We start from the raw sequence: 16,049 nt of genomic DNA, 5'->3' as shown, positions 1-16,049 counted from the left end.
TATTTGGGATATAAACTCTGACTTTTGTTGAAATGGGTCCAGCATACATTCACAAGAGTTTTGCTTTTACTTGTCTTTTTTGTAAGTATAATTGGTTTTTGTTCTGACCTTGGTGAAAAGCACTTGAATAAATTTTAGTGTTTAATCATTTATTTGCTTCCTGTTTATGTTAATCTTTTTCCTCTTGATGTTTATTTTCAGGATACCTTGAGGACAGTTTTGTAAAATCTGGAGTCTTCAACGTTTCAGAACTTGTGAGGGTATCCAGAAGTAAGTAAATACTTTTACTACTCAACTATATCCTATGATTAAATATATTTTATGTTTTGAAGCTGAAATATAGTATCAAGAATAACCTCAAATTAGAAGAATTTGAGGTTTTAAAATATCAGACCTTGGGCTGAAATCATGATAATATCTTTTATTTGATTTTCTAAAATGTTTGCATTAACATCATCTGAGATTTTGGTGTATAATTTTTTTAAGTTATTCTGAATGCTATGCTGTTGGTAATGCAGTGGATTCAGTGTTCTCACTGTGACCATAGATGGTCTTTTAATTCAAAGGAAGTATGATTAATTAAATGTACTTCAGGTTGTTATGATAACCCACATAAGTTTCCTGTAGATAAGTGCTTTTTTTTACTAACATTTTGGTGGGGGCTTGGAGATGTACAGGATATACACGCTAACATGCAAAGTGTAGAGGGATGCAGAAATTAACTTTGCAGATTGTAGTTGGATATAGATAGAAAGCATTGTTATCCAAAACAATGGTCAATTGTTTGAACTGACCACTTCACCTGAGACACCATTCTTGGCAGGCCGGATGTTCACCTGGCCAGCTCACTAAGCAAGGGGAAGGTTTACTTGACCAACCTTTGTACTTATTAATGTGTGCAAATATATCTAAGATGTAGCTCTTGACATGCTCATTGTACTCAAGCAGGTGGTACATTTCTTCTGGCTCTCTTAGGTTATGTAACTTTGAAGGATGTGTTTCACCTGACACCAAAAATGTTTTTTGATTCCATTTTGTTTTATTGTTTTCTAACTTATAGGACCAGATCCAGCTCTGGTAAAGAGGCTCGGGGTTGGAGAGGCTCAAGAGTGTATGGGCCATTCCCAGCCCTGGTAGGCCCAGTGCTAGAGGTCTGATGGTTCTGTGCTAGACCTGGCAGTGCTGGGGGAGGGTTGGGCATTTCCAGAGATCAAATTCATGGCCTCATCGTGCTAGGCAAGTGCCCTGCCATGTGGCTACCATTATCTCCCCAGCCCCTCATTTTACATTCTGATCATCTGACTATTTGAAATTATGTTAATCAGATGATAAAGAAGCTCTCTGATCCTAGTTAAGTCACACTTTTCATGTAAGTCAAATTTGGATGTTATGAATAAGACATAATAAGTGAAAAAGAACAAAACTAGAGGAAATTACTGAGGGTCAAGTATAAGTAGAGCTTTGGAGCTGTGTTTAGTGAAGGAATCTCTGAACTAGCAGGTGACTCAGTCTTTTGAATATTGGTTTCTTCAGTAGTTTGCATATCTATGGAGCCAGGGAGATGATAGTTTAGCTGACAGGTGCTTGCCTTGCACTCAGCCAACTTGGTTTCACTCGCTATCACCCTGCATGTAACTCAAACATGAAAGCTTGTAACTGTATCTCACGGTGATTTAATAGAAAGAAAGAAAGAAAGAAAGAAAGAAAGAAAGAAAGAAAGAAAGAAAGAAAGAAAGAAATCGCGAACCCTTATGAGTGATCCTGGAGCACAGAGTCAGGAATAAGTCCTGCATACCGACAGGTGTGATCAAAACCAAGACCGATACTTAGACCCAAAAGCTTTGTAACTGCTCTCACGGTGATTCAATAAATAAAATTATAAAAAATGAAATGAAAGTAAGGTGGAGTTCATGCACAATTCAATCAGCTAATCAGTGGCTGAATAAATAGCAGTAGTCCTACATTAAAAAAAAACAAGAGACAAACAAAAAATAATTTGGACTTCTAAAGTGGTTAGTATAAAGAGCTTGTATCTAAGGAAGTCAAATACACAAACAGTTAAGACATATATGAAGTATATGCATGTGCCCAAACTCCTCCTGCTTTGGTATTTACTTGGGGGCACTGTAGGATGGAATCTAATATTCTGTTAGCCAAAGTTGGCATTTGCTGGGCATACCTATGTTCTAGTCTGTTGACCAAGTAAGTCAGTGGGTCCTGTGTGTTTTTACCTGATGTTTGTGGTGTGGGAAGGACTCTGACATTTGAAAGGTTTTATATTTATATTTAATTCAGGGTCTGGAGCAATAGCACAGCAGGTAGGGCGTTTGTCTTGCGTGTGGCCAACCCGCTGACCCATGTTCGATTCCTCCACCCCTCTCGGAGAGCCCAGCATGCTACAGAGAGTATCTCACTTGCACGGCAAAGCCTGGCAAGCTACACATGACGTATTCGATATGCCAAACACAGTAACAATGGTGTCACAATGGAGTGTCACAATGGACGTTACTGGGCCTGCTCGAGTAAATCGATGAACAACAGGAGGACAGTGATAGTGACAGATTTAATTCAGAGAAAACATACCCGACATATTACCACTTTCTGGCATCACATAAGGTAGAGGACATTTGGAGTTGTGTGTGATGCCTCACGGTGTCCTTTAGCAAAGGTTGTGCTTATAAGATGCCTATATTTATTTTTTGGCTTAAATATTTAGTTTTCTAAGTTTCAAAATGTATTTTCATCCTTTGATGACAATGATAGAAATCATGTGCCAGAAGATATTATTTGCATCTCATTAGAAATAGTAAACTCCATGAGATGTTTTAGATCACATCAGAACTTAATGGAAAGGGATGTAAAAGTCTGAAAAATAAGTAGATTAAAAATAACTTTGTACAACAATTCAAAAAGGAGTCAAATGAACATACTTCATTCTTTCTTAATTTCTATTCCCAAAGTGTTTTAATATATCCACATTATATCTTATTTATGCAATTGAACATCATTGTTGATGAAACAATGATTTTCTAAGTAAACGTAAGCTTCAGCACAACTCCTTTGCTGTATATCACAAATTCTGACTCCTTGAGGGTTTATAGGATCTTAAAGATTTCTATCCTCTAGGTTTTTACTAGCATTTGACCCACTAATGTGTATGTTGACTATGGCTAATGAAACTGTTCAGTTTTAGGATAGCGATCTTTCTGCTAAATGATATTATCTCTTTTAAAAGTTAATTTTGGATCAGCTTTTGGAGTGAGGAGGACAATAACAGAGATTAAAGGTTACCCTCTAACCCTGATAATCTGAGGCTCTTTGGAGCCTTCTTTCTAAGAGATTATTGGTAGCCTCTTAAAGGTGATTTGCAGACTTCTTCCGACTTCTTCAGCTATCTGGGAGAAGTGCTAATGCTGATATTTGCGTCTAATGTAAATTCTTCCAGAGCTTTTTAATCAGGAATATCTGCCTGGGACTTGCTGTTCTCACTTCCTCTCTATGTTATTAAATAAAATTTGTAATTGGTGTATGTTTATTATTTATATACTCTTCTTTCTATAATCTCTCATTTAATACCAGAATGCACACTCAATTTTGTCAAAGCTCTTGTATTAATCTATATACATATTATTATTATAACTTGCTTTCTTGAGACAAATAATCCTTTTAGAATGAAATTTAGGAAAATAAAATTTCTAAAGATTTCTTTTTATCTTACTAAAATTATGCCTATAATGTTTTTAGTCAAGCATCCGTGTTGCTCTTATGCCACAAGTATTAAATATAACTTTGAATCTTTGCTTAACTATTACATAGGCTTAATAAATTTCGAATTGTAAATAGTCTCTAAATTAGATACAGTTTTTGGTTTCCTATTAGGAGGCAAATTATTTGAATTGTATCCATTACTGTTTTTGAAAGTCAGACAGATTGCTTACTCTCATTGAACCCTTTCCTGCCCTCCCCTCCCCCAATGTCTCTTAGCGCCTACCTTGCTTTCCAATGTCACACAGAACATGATTCTAATAATAAACTTTAAAACATGTGGTTACTGTGGGATTTCTTACCTTGCAATTTTTTTAACCTCTGGTGTACTTCAAGCCACAACAAACAGCTACATTTTAGCTGACCAAAGATTTTAACCAGAAAGCTAGAATACAAATAGCCAGAAGTTAGAATACAAATATTTTATGTGTAAAATGACCTTAAAAGAATTTACTATAAAGGGAACATTCTAGCAGAAGGCAGAAGCTAAGACTAATCTTGAATATATTGATTTATTTACTTTTTAATAGGGAAAAGGACACTCACTATATATTTCTTATTTACTCTCTGCAATAAAGCATGTGCCTCCTAATGTATTTTTTTAAAAAATATTTAACATTACTTTTGACCTGCCCGATATTGATATATAGTTCACTTGATCTTTAGTGTGTTCTTAAAAATCCCGAATAAGGGGGAAATCCCTTAATATCTATAATCTTTTATGCATGTTTTCTGCAGCAAATTTCAGGGACCTCAGATTTTGTTGTTGAGCTACGAGACACTCTTTCATAAGAGTCTGTGACGGATGGATAAAAGAGATAAAGACATATAGACTATTCTTAAGCCCGGGGCCTGACACCAAATTGCTTGCTTTCTACCTATCCCATTCTGCCTTATGAAGACCTTATTCTTAATGTTTTTATACCAAACTCCCTTTCTTACCTTATTTCTCCAAAATTCAATTCTAGCTATGGCTTTTTCACAGTTTTCTTGAACTAGTCAAGCCTGTTATATATTTCTCTTCCCTCGAAATCCTACAACATTGATTGTGTCATTCATTTGTGACTCTTTTATTATGATTTGCAGTAGACTGTCATCTGTGTTTTTTGTGAATAATTTGTTTTCCCAGCCACTGCCTAAGACATTTTATTAAGGCCTGGGAAGACTATTTTGTATCCTTTGCAGTACATACCAATAATGGACACAATCGATATGTCTTTGAATGAACATACTTTCAGAAAATAGATTCAGTTTTACCTTTTCTTCTGCTTTTATTTCAACTGTTCTGTCAATGCTAACCACTTTAGCCTGCTGGAAAAGGAACTGGAGGCAGAAGGGAAGGAGGAGAAAGCAAAGAAGGAAGAGAACTCAGATTATTGAGCCCTTATGTACTAAGAATTATGCTGGGTTTTGATGATTCCTTACCTTATTTTCTTCTCAAATAATCACATGAAATAAGTTTTTATTATTATTCTCATTTTGTAGTTTGAGAGACTGAAGCAACAACTCATGGTGACATAGAAAGTTCAAACTAAAAGGTTATCCTTCCTAAGACTATACTTTCATAACACAACATATCTGACAGACTTATTCAAGGTGTCTAGAAACATTTAAAGTGTTTGAACAAAAATAGTCCTTTGAACGAAAACTAATGGTTATATGCAAAATTCTCAACACTTAGTATGTTAGCACATTAAAAATATTTTTTCAGTTGCAAAAATTTTCTTTAAATATAAAGCGTCATAAGTATATTTTAAATAATTTATAATTAAGCAAAATTTAAAAAAAATGTAAAGCATCTACACTTAAAAGCCACACGTGCCAGTCATATGTAAAACTTGCATACAAATTTGGGGATAGGACTTAGCTATTTTTTTCCCATATTTGTCTATTTCACGTATGTACTTGCCTTAACATAAGGATTATTTATCTCAAGCAATTTACAATATTAAATGAAAGAAGTTAATTCTTCCTTGTTGTAGAATATGTAAGATTGCTTCATTGGAATGTAGCACGTTGTAAGTAGCATTGCCAATGCTTCTTTTTCTTTTATTCCTCAGCGCCCATAACCCAGGGAACTGGAGTCAACTTTCCAATTGGAGAAATTCCAAGCCAGCCGTACTATCATGACATGAACTCGGGGGTCAATCTGCAGAGGTCGCTGTCTTCTCCACCAAGCAGGTAACTGAATGAAGAGTTACTTTTCTTAAGGCGGATGTGCAGATAAGCAATTGGGGTAGCGAGGGAGCAACTAGACAGGGAACTGGGTAGGTAATGAGAAATGGGCAAACAAAGCAAATAATCCAATTCTTCAAATTTTATCCACTTTTGATTTATACTGACTAAATTAATTTTGCTACTAAGAAGTCTACTTGGTTCAGGATGCTTTTAAAAAATCTTCTGGAGATGAGAAAGCTAACGCTTCAGTGGAAACCACTGTGGTTCCCAGAGAGAAAGGTGAGATGTGTGAGAAGTATGAGGAGAGGGTGGGATGATACTGGAATTTTTGGTGTCGGGAATGTTGCCGTTACATACATTAGAGGTGTGAAGCTAAACCCCTGAAATTCCATGAAACTGTGTGAATCAATTGTGAGTTAGTGAAAAACTAAAAAAGGAGGGGGGGGAAGTATTTTTGGAGAACAGGGAACTCTGAAAATGTATTATCCTGCTCTTTGAAATATTGTAATTCTGCAATTAAGCTAATTTTGCGAGATGACTTTAAAAATAATGTTACTGTGGCAGTTAGATCTGGATTGTGATTGATCTTTCCTGATTGATCTTTGATCTTTTTCCACACCCAGGGTAGAGTGATAAAACATGAAAAATAAAATGTTTTTATTTACATAACTCTAAAAGTAAAAGGGCTTAATTTAGGCCACAGTTTTTGAAGTTTGTCAGTTACTCAATTTTGTTCGTTCGCACTTACCCATGAAATTGCTACCTGTTCTGCGATTTGGTTTAACTAGTCTTTCATTGAGCTAATGAGAGGTCACTTGCTTTATAGTTCTATGTTAACATTCTCATTTTTTCTCTTATCTACTTAAAACTTTCAGTTCAATAGTGTTATAAAAACATTTCCTATATAAAAAAGATATAGGTAAATAATTTTAAAATATTTTGTGCATAGAATTTTATGCTAATATATTAGACTAGTAAAGATAGAACTGTATCACATTAATGAGAAGGAAAAATGAATAAATATTGTAACTGCATTTTTTTCTTCGATATATAAAGAACCATCTAATTTTTGAGAGCATCAACATATCATGATAAGACATAAAGTGTATATGAATTCCACCAGGTATATTTTATTTTTATTTATTTTTTTAAAGGACATTGCTTTACTTATTTATTTATTTATTTATTTATTTATTTATTTTTTGGGTCACACCTGGGGCTGGAGCGATAGCACAGTGGGTAGGGCGTTTGCCTTGCATGCAGCCAACATGGCCGACCCAAGTTCGATTCCTCTGTCCCGCTCAGAGAGCCCAGCAAGCTACTGAGAGAATCTTGCCCGCACAGCAAAGATTAGCAAGCTACCCGTGATGTATTCAATATGCCAAACACAGTAACAAGTGTCACAATGGAGACGTTACTGGCCCGCTCAAGCAAATTGATGAACAACGGGAGGACAGTGACAGTGACAGGGTCACACCAAGTGATGCATAGGGGTTATCCTGGTTCTTGTACTCAGGAATTACTCCTGACTGTGCTCTGGGGACCATATGGAATGCTGGAAATCGAACCTGGCGGTGGGGTAGGGGGCGCGCGTGCAAGGCAAACGCTGTACCCGCTGTGCTATCACTCCAGATCCCCACCATGTATATTTTATAATAGTAACTTAAAAATAAGAGCATCTGAGCTATTATTTTCCTCTGCTATTCTCAATAATAAGTTATCACATCTTAATTAATATTAGGGTTAGACATATTTGGATACATACAAAATTCAGTTCAATTTTATATCATTTATAACTAGAATGTATTTTTATACTATAAAGCAAGATCATTGGGTTTATTGATATTAAAATTGTGACATGTTGAGATCTTAAAAATATTTAATACTTTAATTTGAGATGTAGTCATTTTTTAATTTTCTCTGATAAATCAATGTTTCCATGGTCATTGTGTTCAGATTTTATATTATTTAGATCTCTGAGTTAGGTCTTCAAAGAATTTTTTATTTCCTTATGAATATCCTTTTTTCCTCATTAAAAGAAATTTTTAAATATGTATTTGCCCAACTCACAGATGGAGAAGTTGTATTAGTGGAAGGTTAAAAATATATATACATTTGAGTTGGAGAGATAGCTCAAAGATTGATGCTTATTCTTTACATGCAGGAGGTCTAGGTTGCATCCTTGACCCCACCTGGTCCCCTGAGCACCGCTAGAAGTAATTCCTGAACTTAGAGCTGGGAATAGAACTGTGAGCACCACTGAGTGTGGCCACCAAACAATAAAAAACGAATAGAATTTCTAACTTTGGATCCCATAGGAAAAGTCTGAAAAATTATTATTAATTCCACTATGATTTAGCATGGGTAGAAATTAACATCATTAACATCATATGATGAGCTGTATCATATTAACTCTGGGAGTTATGAATCAAATGCCTATCATAAGTAGTCTGTGAAAATACTAAGGCACACATTTGTTTTCAGGTTTGGAAACAGTGTGGTAGACAGGGCACAGACTGGAAAGTCAAAGGTCCTTTCTCTATGTTAGTCCGTTTGCCCACTTCCTTGGGGCACGTCTTTTTTTTTTTCTTTTTGGGTCACACCCGGCGGTGCACAGGGGTTACTCCTGGCTCTGCACTCAGGAATCACTCCTGGTGGTGCTCAGGGGACCAAATGGGATGCTGGGAATTGAACCTGGGTCGGCTGCATGCAAGGCAAACGCCCTACCTGCCAAGCTATCTCTCCAGCCCAGGGGACACTTCTTGAATTGCTCCAAAGTTGATTTTACACTTGTAAGAAAGGATTGGATTTGCATATTTATACAATTTCTGAGGTCATATCTAAACTCTAAAATCTATGATATGTTTGTTATCACTGCAGAAAGTTATATCAGAAATACCTTATTTAGTTTCCACTGGCATAGGTACGAGTCAGAGCCAATTTGTTAATGTCAGGACAAAGCATCCATTTTTATAGTCATCGTTAACTATTTAATAGAGTACTGTGATATATAAAAATAATGTAATTGGCAAGGTGGCATGTGTCATAAAATAGGTTTTTTAAAATTTCTAAATATTTACTATTTAAAAATATTGAAATGAGTCCTAATAAATAGGATAAATAAATAAATAATAAAACATATCATATTAAATGTATACGAGTTGATTTGAATTTGGCAATATTTATTTTTAGTGACTGACCCTAAAAATACAGGATTGCCAAACCTGTAAAGCAAAATGCCTTACATGTATGAGACCTGGTTTCAGTTCCCGGCACCACACCAACACACACACAGAGAATAAAGGAGTGATAACTTTATTTTTAAGGAAAGAGTAAAGAATAACATGTAAAAGTATTTTATAATGATTAAAGTACTATAAAATTTGATATCATTAGAGAGTTGCTACAATTACCATTTAATAAGTATCTCCTAAATGCCAGGCACTAAGCTAAAAGCTTTATATTTAATAACTCATTTAATCCCCTTCACCACTCTCCTTTGAATTAAGTTTTATTATTTCCATTTTACTGGTGATTAAACTGAGTTTAGGAAGGTTAAGAAATTTACTGTGAACAAAATTGTCCGTGGCCGAGTCAAGACTTGCTGGTAAACCAGTTTGACTCCAGAGCCCATGTTTACTCTGCTCCATTGTCTTATGTTTGAATAAATATAAAAGAATCTTATTGCTAATGACAAACTCTATACGGATGAATATTATTAATATTGATAGTACTGGGGCTAGGGCTGGGGTGATAGCACAGCAGGTAGGGCGTTTGCCTTGCACGCAGCCAATATGGCTGACCCGAGTTCGATTCTTCCGCCCCTCTTGGAGAGCCCGGCAAGCTACTGAGAGTATCTCGCCCGCAAGGTAGAGCCTGGCAAGCTACCCATGATGTATTCGATATTCAATATGCCAAACACAGTAACAACAAAAGTCTCCAATGGAGACATTACTGGGCCTGCTCGAGAAATTGATGAACAACAGGAGGACAGTGACTGGGGCCAGAGAGAGAAAGAGAGTGTACAGTGGCTAAGTCATTTGCCTAACATATGACCAACCCTACTTCCATGCCTGGCATCATATATGGTCCCTGAGTATCTCCATGAGGAATTCCTGAGGCAGAGGGAGGAGTAACTCCTGAGTATTGCTGGGTGTGGCCCCCAAACAAAAACAAAACAAAAATAAACTACTGGTAATCATTAAAAAACTCAGGTATGATCTTTGTTAGAACTTTAAAATTGGTCTTGAAATTAAAGTAAGTAAAGGCCCTCCCGTTGATCGTCGATTTGCTCGAGCGGGCCCAGTAACGTCTCCATTGGAGACTTTGTTGTTACTGTGTCTGGCATATCGAATACGTCACGGGGAGCTTGCCAGGCTCTGCCGTGTGGGCGAGATACTCTCGGTAGCTTGCCGGGCTCTCCGAGAGGGGCGGAGGAATCGAACTTGGGTCGGCCATGTTGGCTGCATGCAAGGCAAACGCCCTACTGCTGTGCTATCGCTCCAGCCCAGGTCTTGAAATTATATTAAAATTTATGCTTTTTAGTTTGGAGGCTAGCCCCAGCTTTGCAGGGGGCTCCTCTCATTTCAGTGCTTAGGGGACCATGTGGTGCTCGGGATAAAGCCTGGGACTCGAGCCTACAAAGACAAAACATGTGCTCCAGCTCTTTAAGCTAACTCTGATCCCAAATTTATTTTTTTATTACTGAATTTCCTTGTAAATGCTTTTAAAAGCTAAATATAAAAATAACAAACTTGGGGCCTGAGAAATAGTTCAGGGGTTAAGGGGCATGCCTTACAAGTGCCCAATCCGGGTTCATCCCCTGAACCACAGATGGTTCCCTGAGCATACTCGGAGGTTCTACCTCCCGACTCCAGCATATTTGTTAGTCAGGTCATATGTGAAATAACGACATGTACAACCTCAAATATTTGCTACTCTTACACGTTTTGAATATTCTTTCAAAATAATTTTGGTATACTATAGTATTTGCACCCCATAATTCTATATGGGGTGCAAATACTATTACTTATGCTTGTGATAATCCTCACAGTAGGAGTTTTCTCACCGTATACTTTTAAATGCTGTGCATCTTCCATGAAGTATCACTAGTGTGACTGTTGCCCTATTTTTACAGCAAAAGACCCAAAACTATATCAATAGATGAAAATATGGAACCAAGTCCCACTGGAGACTTTTATCCTTCTCCTAATTCACCAGCTGCTGGAAGTCGAACATGGCATGAAAGAGATCAAGGTGAGTCATAAGGAGATGGCTTTAGGAATAGTAGAATAAAATGTCTGCTCATTGTCTCATTTTACCAAATTTTTGTAATTTATGAGCTGTGTTTTCTTCATAAAATAATTGCAATAGGGATGAAGAACTAGTATATCAGGTAAGGTGTTTGCCCTATATACGGTCAACCTGGGTTTGATACTTAACCCTCCATATTGGCACTACATTACTCTGTGTGTGTGTGTGTGTATGTGTGTGTGTGTGTGTGTGTGTGTGTATGTATAACACTTACGTTATATGCTTTAGAATTTTTTTTAATTGAATACCTGTGACATAGACTCTTACAAAGCTGTTCACAATTGGGATTCAGTCGTACAGGGGCACTGCATTCTTGACTACATTCTTGACCCCTAAGACTTGCCTGGGATGATCCCTGAGCACAGAGTCAGGATTAAGCCCTGAGTACAGTCAGGTCTGACCCTAGCCCCACCCCTTCAAAATTAGTTACAGTAAAGTTATTTTTTAAGATAATGTACTAAAGGCTAGGATGTGGCTTAGAAGTAGAGCGCTTGTCTTATACTTATGAGGTCCTAAAGCAATCCCTGGTACTTAAAGAAAATGTACTAATCAAATGTTGCAAAATGTTAGATAAATTCAATATTTTACATGTATATTAAACCTTTTCCTAGGCAAAATGATCTTTTAGAGCCCCCAGTTATGCATGTGAAAGATTGTGGTCTCTTAATAGTACTTGCTTGGATTTCAGCAGAACCGCATATTCTGAGTTAATGAAATCACTTTGTTCTCTTGTGGAGCTGGAGCGATAGCACAGCGGTAGGGCGTTCGCCTTACAAGCGGCCAACATGGCCGACCCGAGTTCGATTCCTCCGCCCCTCTCGGAGAGCCCGGCAAGCTACCGAGAGTATTCGATATGCCAGACACAGTAACAACAAAGTCTCCAATGGAGACGTTACTGGGCCCGCTCGAGCAAATCGACGATCAACGGGAGGGCCTTTACCTTACCTTTACCTCTTGTGGAGCATTTCACACCCAAACTTGAAGCAGTTTGTAGAGGTCAGTTACTAAGAGTTCACTTGTAAAAGAACCCTAATTCCTTTTGTAAATAGATGCAAGATAATCAATATGAAAAGTTAGTGCATAAGAAATTTTGTGTCTTAGTCAATCTAGTTTGCTTTCTAGATAAAATGAACTGCATTCTTAGGCTTTGAGGAAAATATAACTTTAAAAATATGTTTTGTCTCTTTGAATTCAGAGAAGTGATATCTTTTTCTGATTTTGGAGGGTGGATGTCTGTGATTAGGTGGAGGAGGGTACCTGGGGATCCAACCCAGAGCTTCATACGTGTCATGTAAGAACAGTACCACTGAGCTGACTCCTTTTCCATTCATAAAGTCAGATAAGTTAAATAGATCTCACTACACATATTCATGCCTTTTAACCATAAATGGTAGATATTATTTATTATAAAAGTTGAAAATGATCTAAGTACAAATTCTTCAGGCATGTGTGCAAATATTATTTCTATCAGCAGCATAAAATATATTTGAAATTTTTCTTTTAAATCAAATTCTGTCTTTCATTAAAAAGATAAAAGATAATAGCAGTTAAAAATAAGTTATTTTCAGCTCACAATTTAAGTGAGGTATCCAAGGATTGAGGAATATTAGGTTGAATGATCTCAGGAGATCAGTAATTCTGAAACTCAGCACTTAGAGCCAAAGTCAGTTCTTTATTCAGGACTCCTTTCTGCTCTCCAATTATTCATATTATTATATTTTTTTAAAAATTTTTTTTCAGGGATCAACCCCAGGGCCTCTTATAACTAAGCTATATAATTCTTGGCTATATATTTTTAAAAAGAGTTATTAGCTCCTGGAGTTTATACAAAAGGAAAAACTATTCATGGAGTAATTAGACTTTGAATCGTGTGACCCCTAGACTTTGGAGAAATTTTATCTAGTAAAAGAAGGGAGCAGATAGACAAAGACAAGTTCTGTGGTGGAGAAAATGTCTTTAAGTGGCCCTGTGTATGTGGTGACTGGGTATGGGTGCATGTAAAAGCAGATCACGAATGATGACATGGAGCATTTTGTTTGTTTGAATATACACCTGCCTCTGTGCTCAGGGGTCTTTCATGGCAGTGCTTTAGGGACCCTATGTGGTACCAGGCTTAGAACGGGGGTTGTCCACATAAAGCACAGATACCTTACTCTCTCCGCTATCTCTCGGGTCCAATGGGGAGAATTTAAGAAAGAAATTCAGAGTCTGGAGAATTCTGGCTCTGTGACTCCTTTCCCACAGGATCCTTGTGCCATCCCCCCAACCCCCCATCTATTTCTAGAGAGTTGAAAATATAATCTTTATAGAACATTAACCATGTCACTTCTCTGCTTCAAGTACTTCAGTACCTTCTGACTTCTCTCAGGAAAGAAGCCGATATTACCTCGTTTGACTTAACATACGCCGGCCTCATTCATTTCCTTCTGGCTCTTAAATCCTTTGCTTTGTTTCGATTTAGGAATGCAATAAAATGGCTTCCTGACTAACTTTTTATCGGGGAAATTCTGTCATTTTTTTAGATCCTGGCCTACACTGTTAATTTTTTTTAAATGTATTTATTTAATCACTGAGAGAAAAGTTACAAAGCTTTCAGGTTTGTCTCTTGTATACAGTGATCAAACACCCATCCCTTCATCAGTGCATATTTTTTGACCACCAAGAACCCCAATATACCCCCCATCCCACCCCTCCTGATGTGTGTGAGGCAGATGATTTCCACTTAACTCTCTCTCTACTTTGATTACATTCATTATTTTGACAAAAGATGCACCATTATTATTTGGAATATTCCCCCAACAATCAGACCTGCTGAAAAGGCATTGTGAAATAATTTGTTTTCTATTGCTGGTTATGAAGACCATATGATGTCTCGTGGCCACAATAGCAGCCACACGATGTTGGATTTTTGATACTTTACTAATTAAGTCTGGACAGATTTCTGCCAAAAGCTGCATAGTTCCGAGACTGGTTTGTGTGCCTCTGGGTCCATGGCTGTACTGGAGAGCCACTCGTGGAGGGCAACGCATGGCCTCTGTGGGGTGGAAAGTACATGCCAGTTCCACCCCCCCCATCCTACACTGTTAAATTTTAAGAAAAATCAAAACCCACTGCTTGTTTCTCTTGACACTCAATGTTGTTCCTGCTTTATGTTAAAATTTTTCCATATATTGATGCTTGGGGTAATCTAAGTCTGCCTACACTACGTCAGGTACCTTGTCTGTTTTGGCTGTTACTCTAACCAGCACCTAGTAGCCAGGCACAGTGTTGCTGCCTAGAAGGGAACATAACAAATATTTATTGCACAGATGAAACGTTGAGAGAACAGGAGCCTCCTTAATGAAGGGAAGAAAAAAAATAGGGACCTTCATGGAAGTTGTTGAAGTGAGAATAAAAACAAAACCCTCAAACCTTTATATTTTATTCCTTGTTTAACTGACATTGTCAGTTTATTCTAAACAAAGCCATATTTTCCTCTGCAGAAAATTATCTTGGAAAAGATTCTAATGGCAATAATAATAACATTGTGAATATGTGGGAATGGGTGTGTTGTTCAGAAGTGTAGGTGTTCTTTATTATACAGAGTGTCACTTTGTAAGAATTGGTTCCTCTTTCAGACTATTGAATAAAGCCAATCTCAAATCATATTATAAAACATTTTTGAAAAGTAGAAGGGAAACTGTCATTCTTTCTCTTTGTAAAATCATTGTATTGTCTTGGTGATTTTCTTTTGTCAAGATGACTAGAATTATTGGAGAAGTCTGTAAAGGCATATTATCTTAAGAGTAAAGAAGAATGATCCATTCTCAAGTGTGCTTAAGAAAACTCTGTCACTTTAATTTCTGAAGACCCTAAAGACTTTGTAATGTGCACAATAAGCCATTGTAGGAAGAAGACTTTAACTACAATAAAAAACTGAGGGCAGTACAGTACTATCTTTATAAATTTGTTAAGTCAAAAACAGTCCTTTTGTTCTTAGAAAATTGCTTTAAAATTTTTGCAAAATAAAATATATGCTGGCTGTTCCAGTCCATCTTCAAGTGTTCTTTTGACACACTTGCCAGTTATGAGGAAGTTTTCCTAAAGGACATAGAAGTGTCACTCGGTATTTACAATAGCTGTAGTTTTCCCTTGGCTTTCTCATGAAACCCTGCACTAATTAATATGCAGTAGCTACTTACTGGTTGATTAAAATACACTTGTGTTTATAATTAGCAAAAACTGGTTAAATTTTGCTATTATTTCCAGAGTATGCCTTGTTCTTTTTTTATTTATACTTCATTACTCTTGAAAAATTGATATTATTGAAATATTAAAATTAAAAACAGCAGAAGTAGGGACAATATGTGGCATTCCACTTTTACTTATGGTCTGAAGCAACAACATAAATTACTGAGATTTATGCCAAATTGGTAAAAGGAAAAGATATAATGTGGCTGGTAACATAACAATTTTAATTTATATATGAATTATTTATATTTTAATATATAATCCATAGTCATGTAATTACAAATGTACACTATATTTTTACAATTTAATAAAAATTATTTTAGGATATTATGAACAGTTAATTTATATCTTCTGTGTCTCTTTTTAAATTGTATTTTATTTTAGTTTTTTTTTTTATTAGTGAGACATCATGAGGTACAGTTGTAGAGTTACAAATTTTTGTGCTTGGGTTTCAATTATACAATGATCAAATAACCATCCCTCCACCAGTGCCCATTTCCCACTACCGCGGATCCTAGTATTCCCCTCCCATCCCCCCCATCCCACCCTGCCTCTGTGGCTGG

At 36.6% G+C, this 16,049-nt stretch overlaps 1 protein-coding gene across 4 annotated transcripts in view; it reads left to right on the top strand.

Moving 5' to 3' along the window:
* The window catches only part of NFIB (nuclear factor I B), a 250,217-nt gene that overhangs the window by 166,447 nt on the left and 67,721 nt on the right, over positions 1 to 16,049 (top strand). For all 4 annotated transcript variants that reach the window (XM_056117315.1, XM_056117314.1, XM_056117313.1 and 1 more), the window contains exons 4-6: positions 202 to 270; positions 5,826 to 5,946; positions 11,081 to 11,199. In XM_056117315.1, the coding sequence (XP_055973290.1) occupies positions 202 to 270; positions 5,826 to 5,946; positions 11,081 to 11,199 (309 nt within the window). The remainder of the gene's footprint in view (positions 1 to 201; positions 271 to 5,825; positions 5,947 to 11,080; positions 11,200 to 16,049) is intronic.

The sequence above is a fragment of the Sorex fumeus genome, unplaced genomic scaffold (genome assembly GCF_029834395.1).
Source record: "Sorex fumeus unplaced genomic scaffold, SorFum_2.1 ptg000034l, whole genome shotgun sequence".
NCBI lineage: Eukaryota > Metazoa > Chordata > Mammalia > Eulipotyphla > Soricidae > Sorex > Sorex fumeus.
The sequence above is the reverse complement of the archived record's forward strand: the minus strand, read 5'-3'. Positions and strand labels throughout refer to the sequence as shown.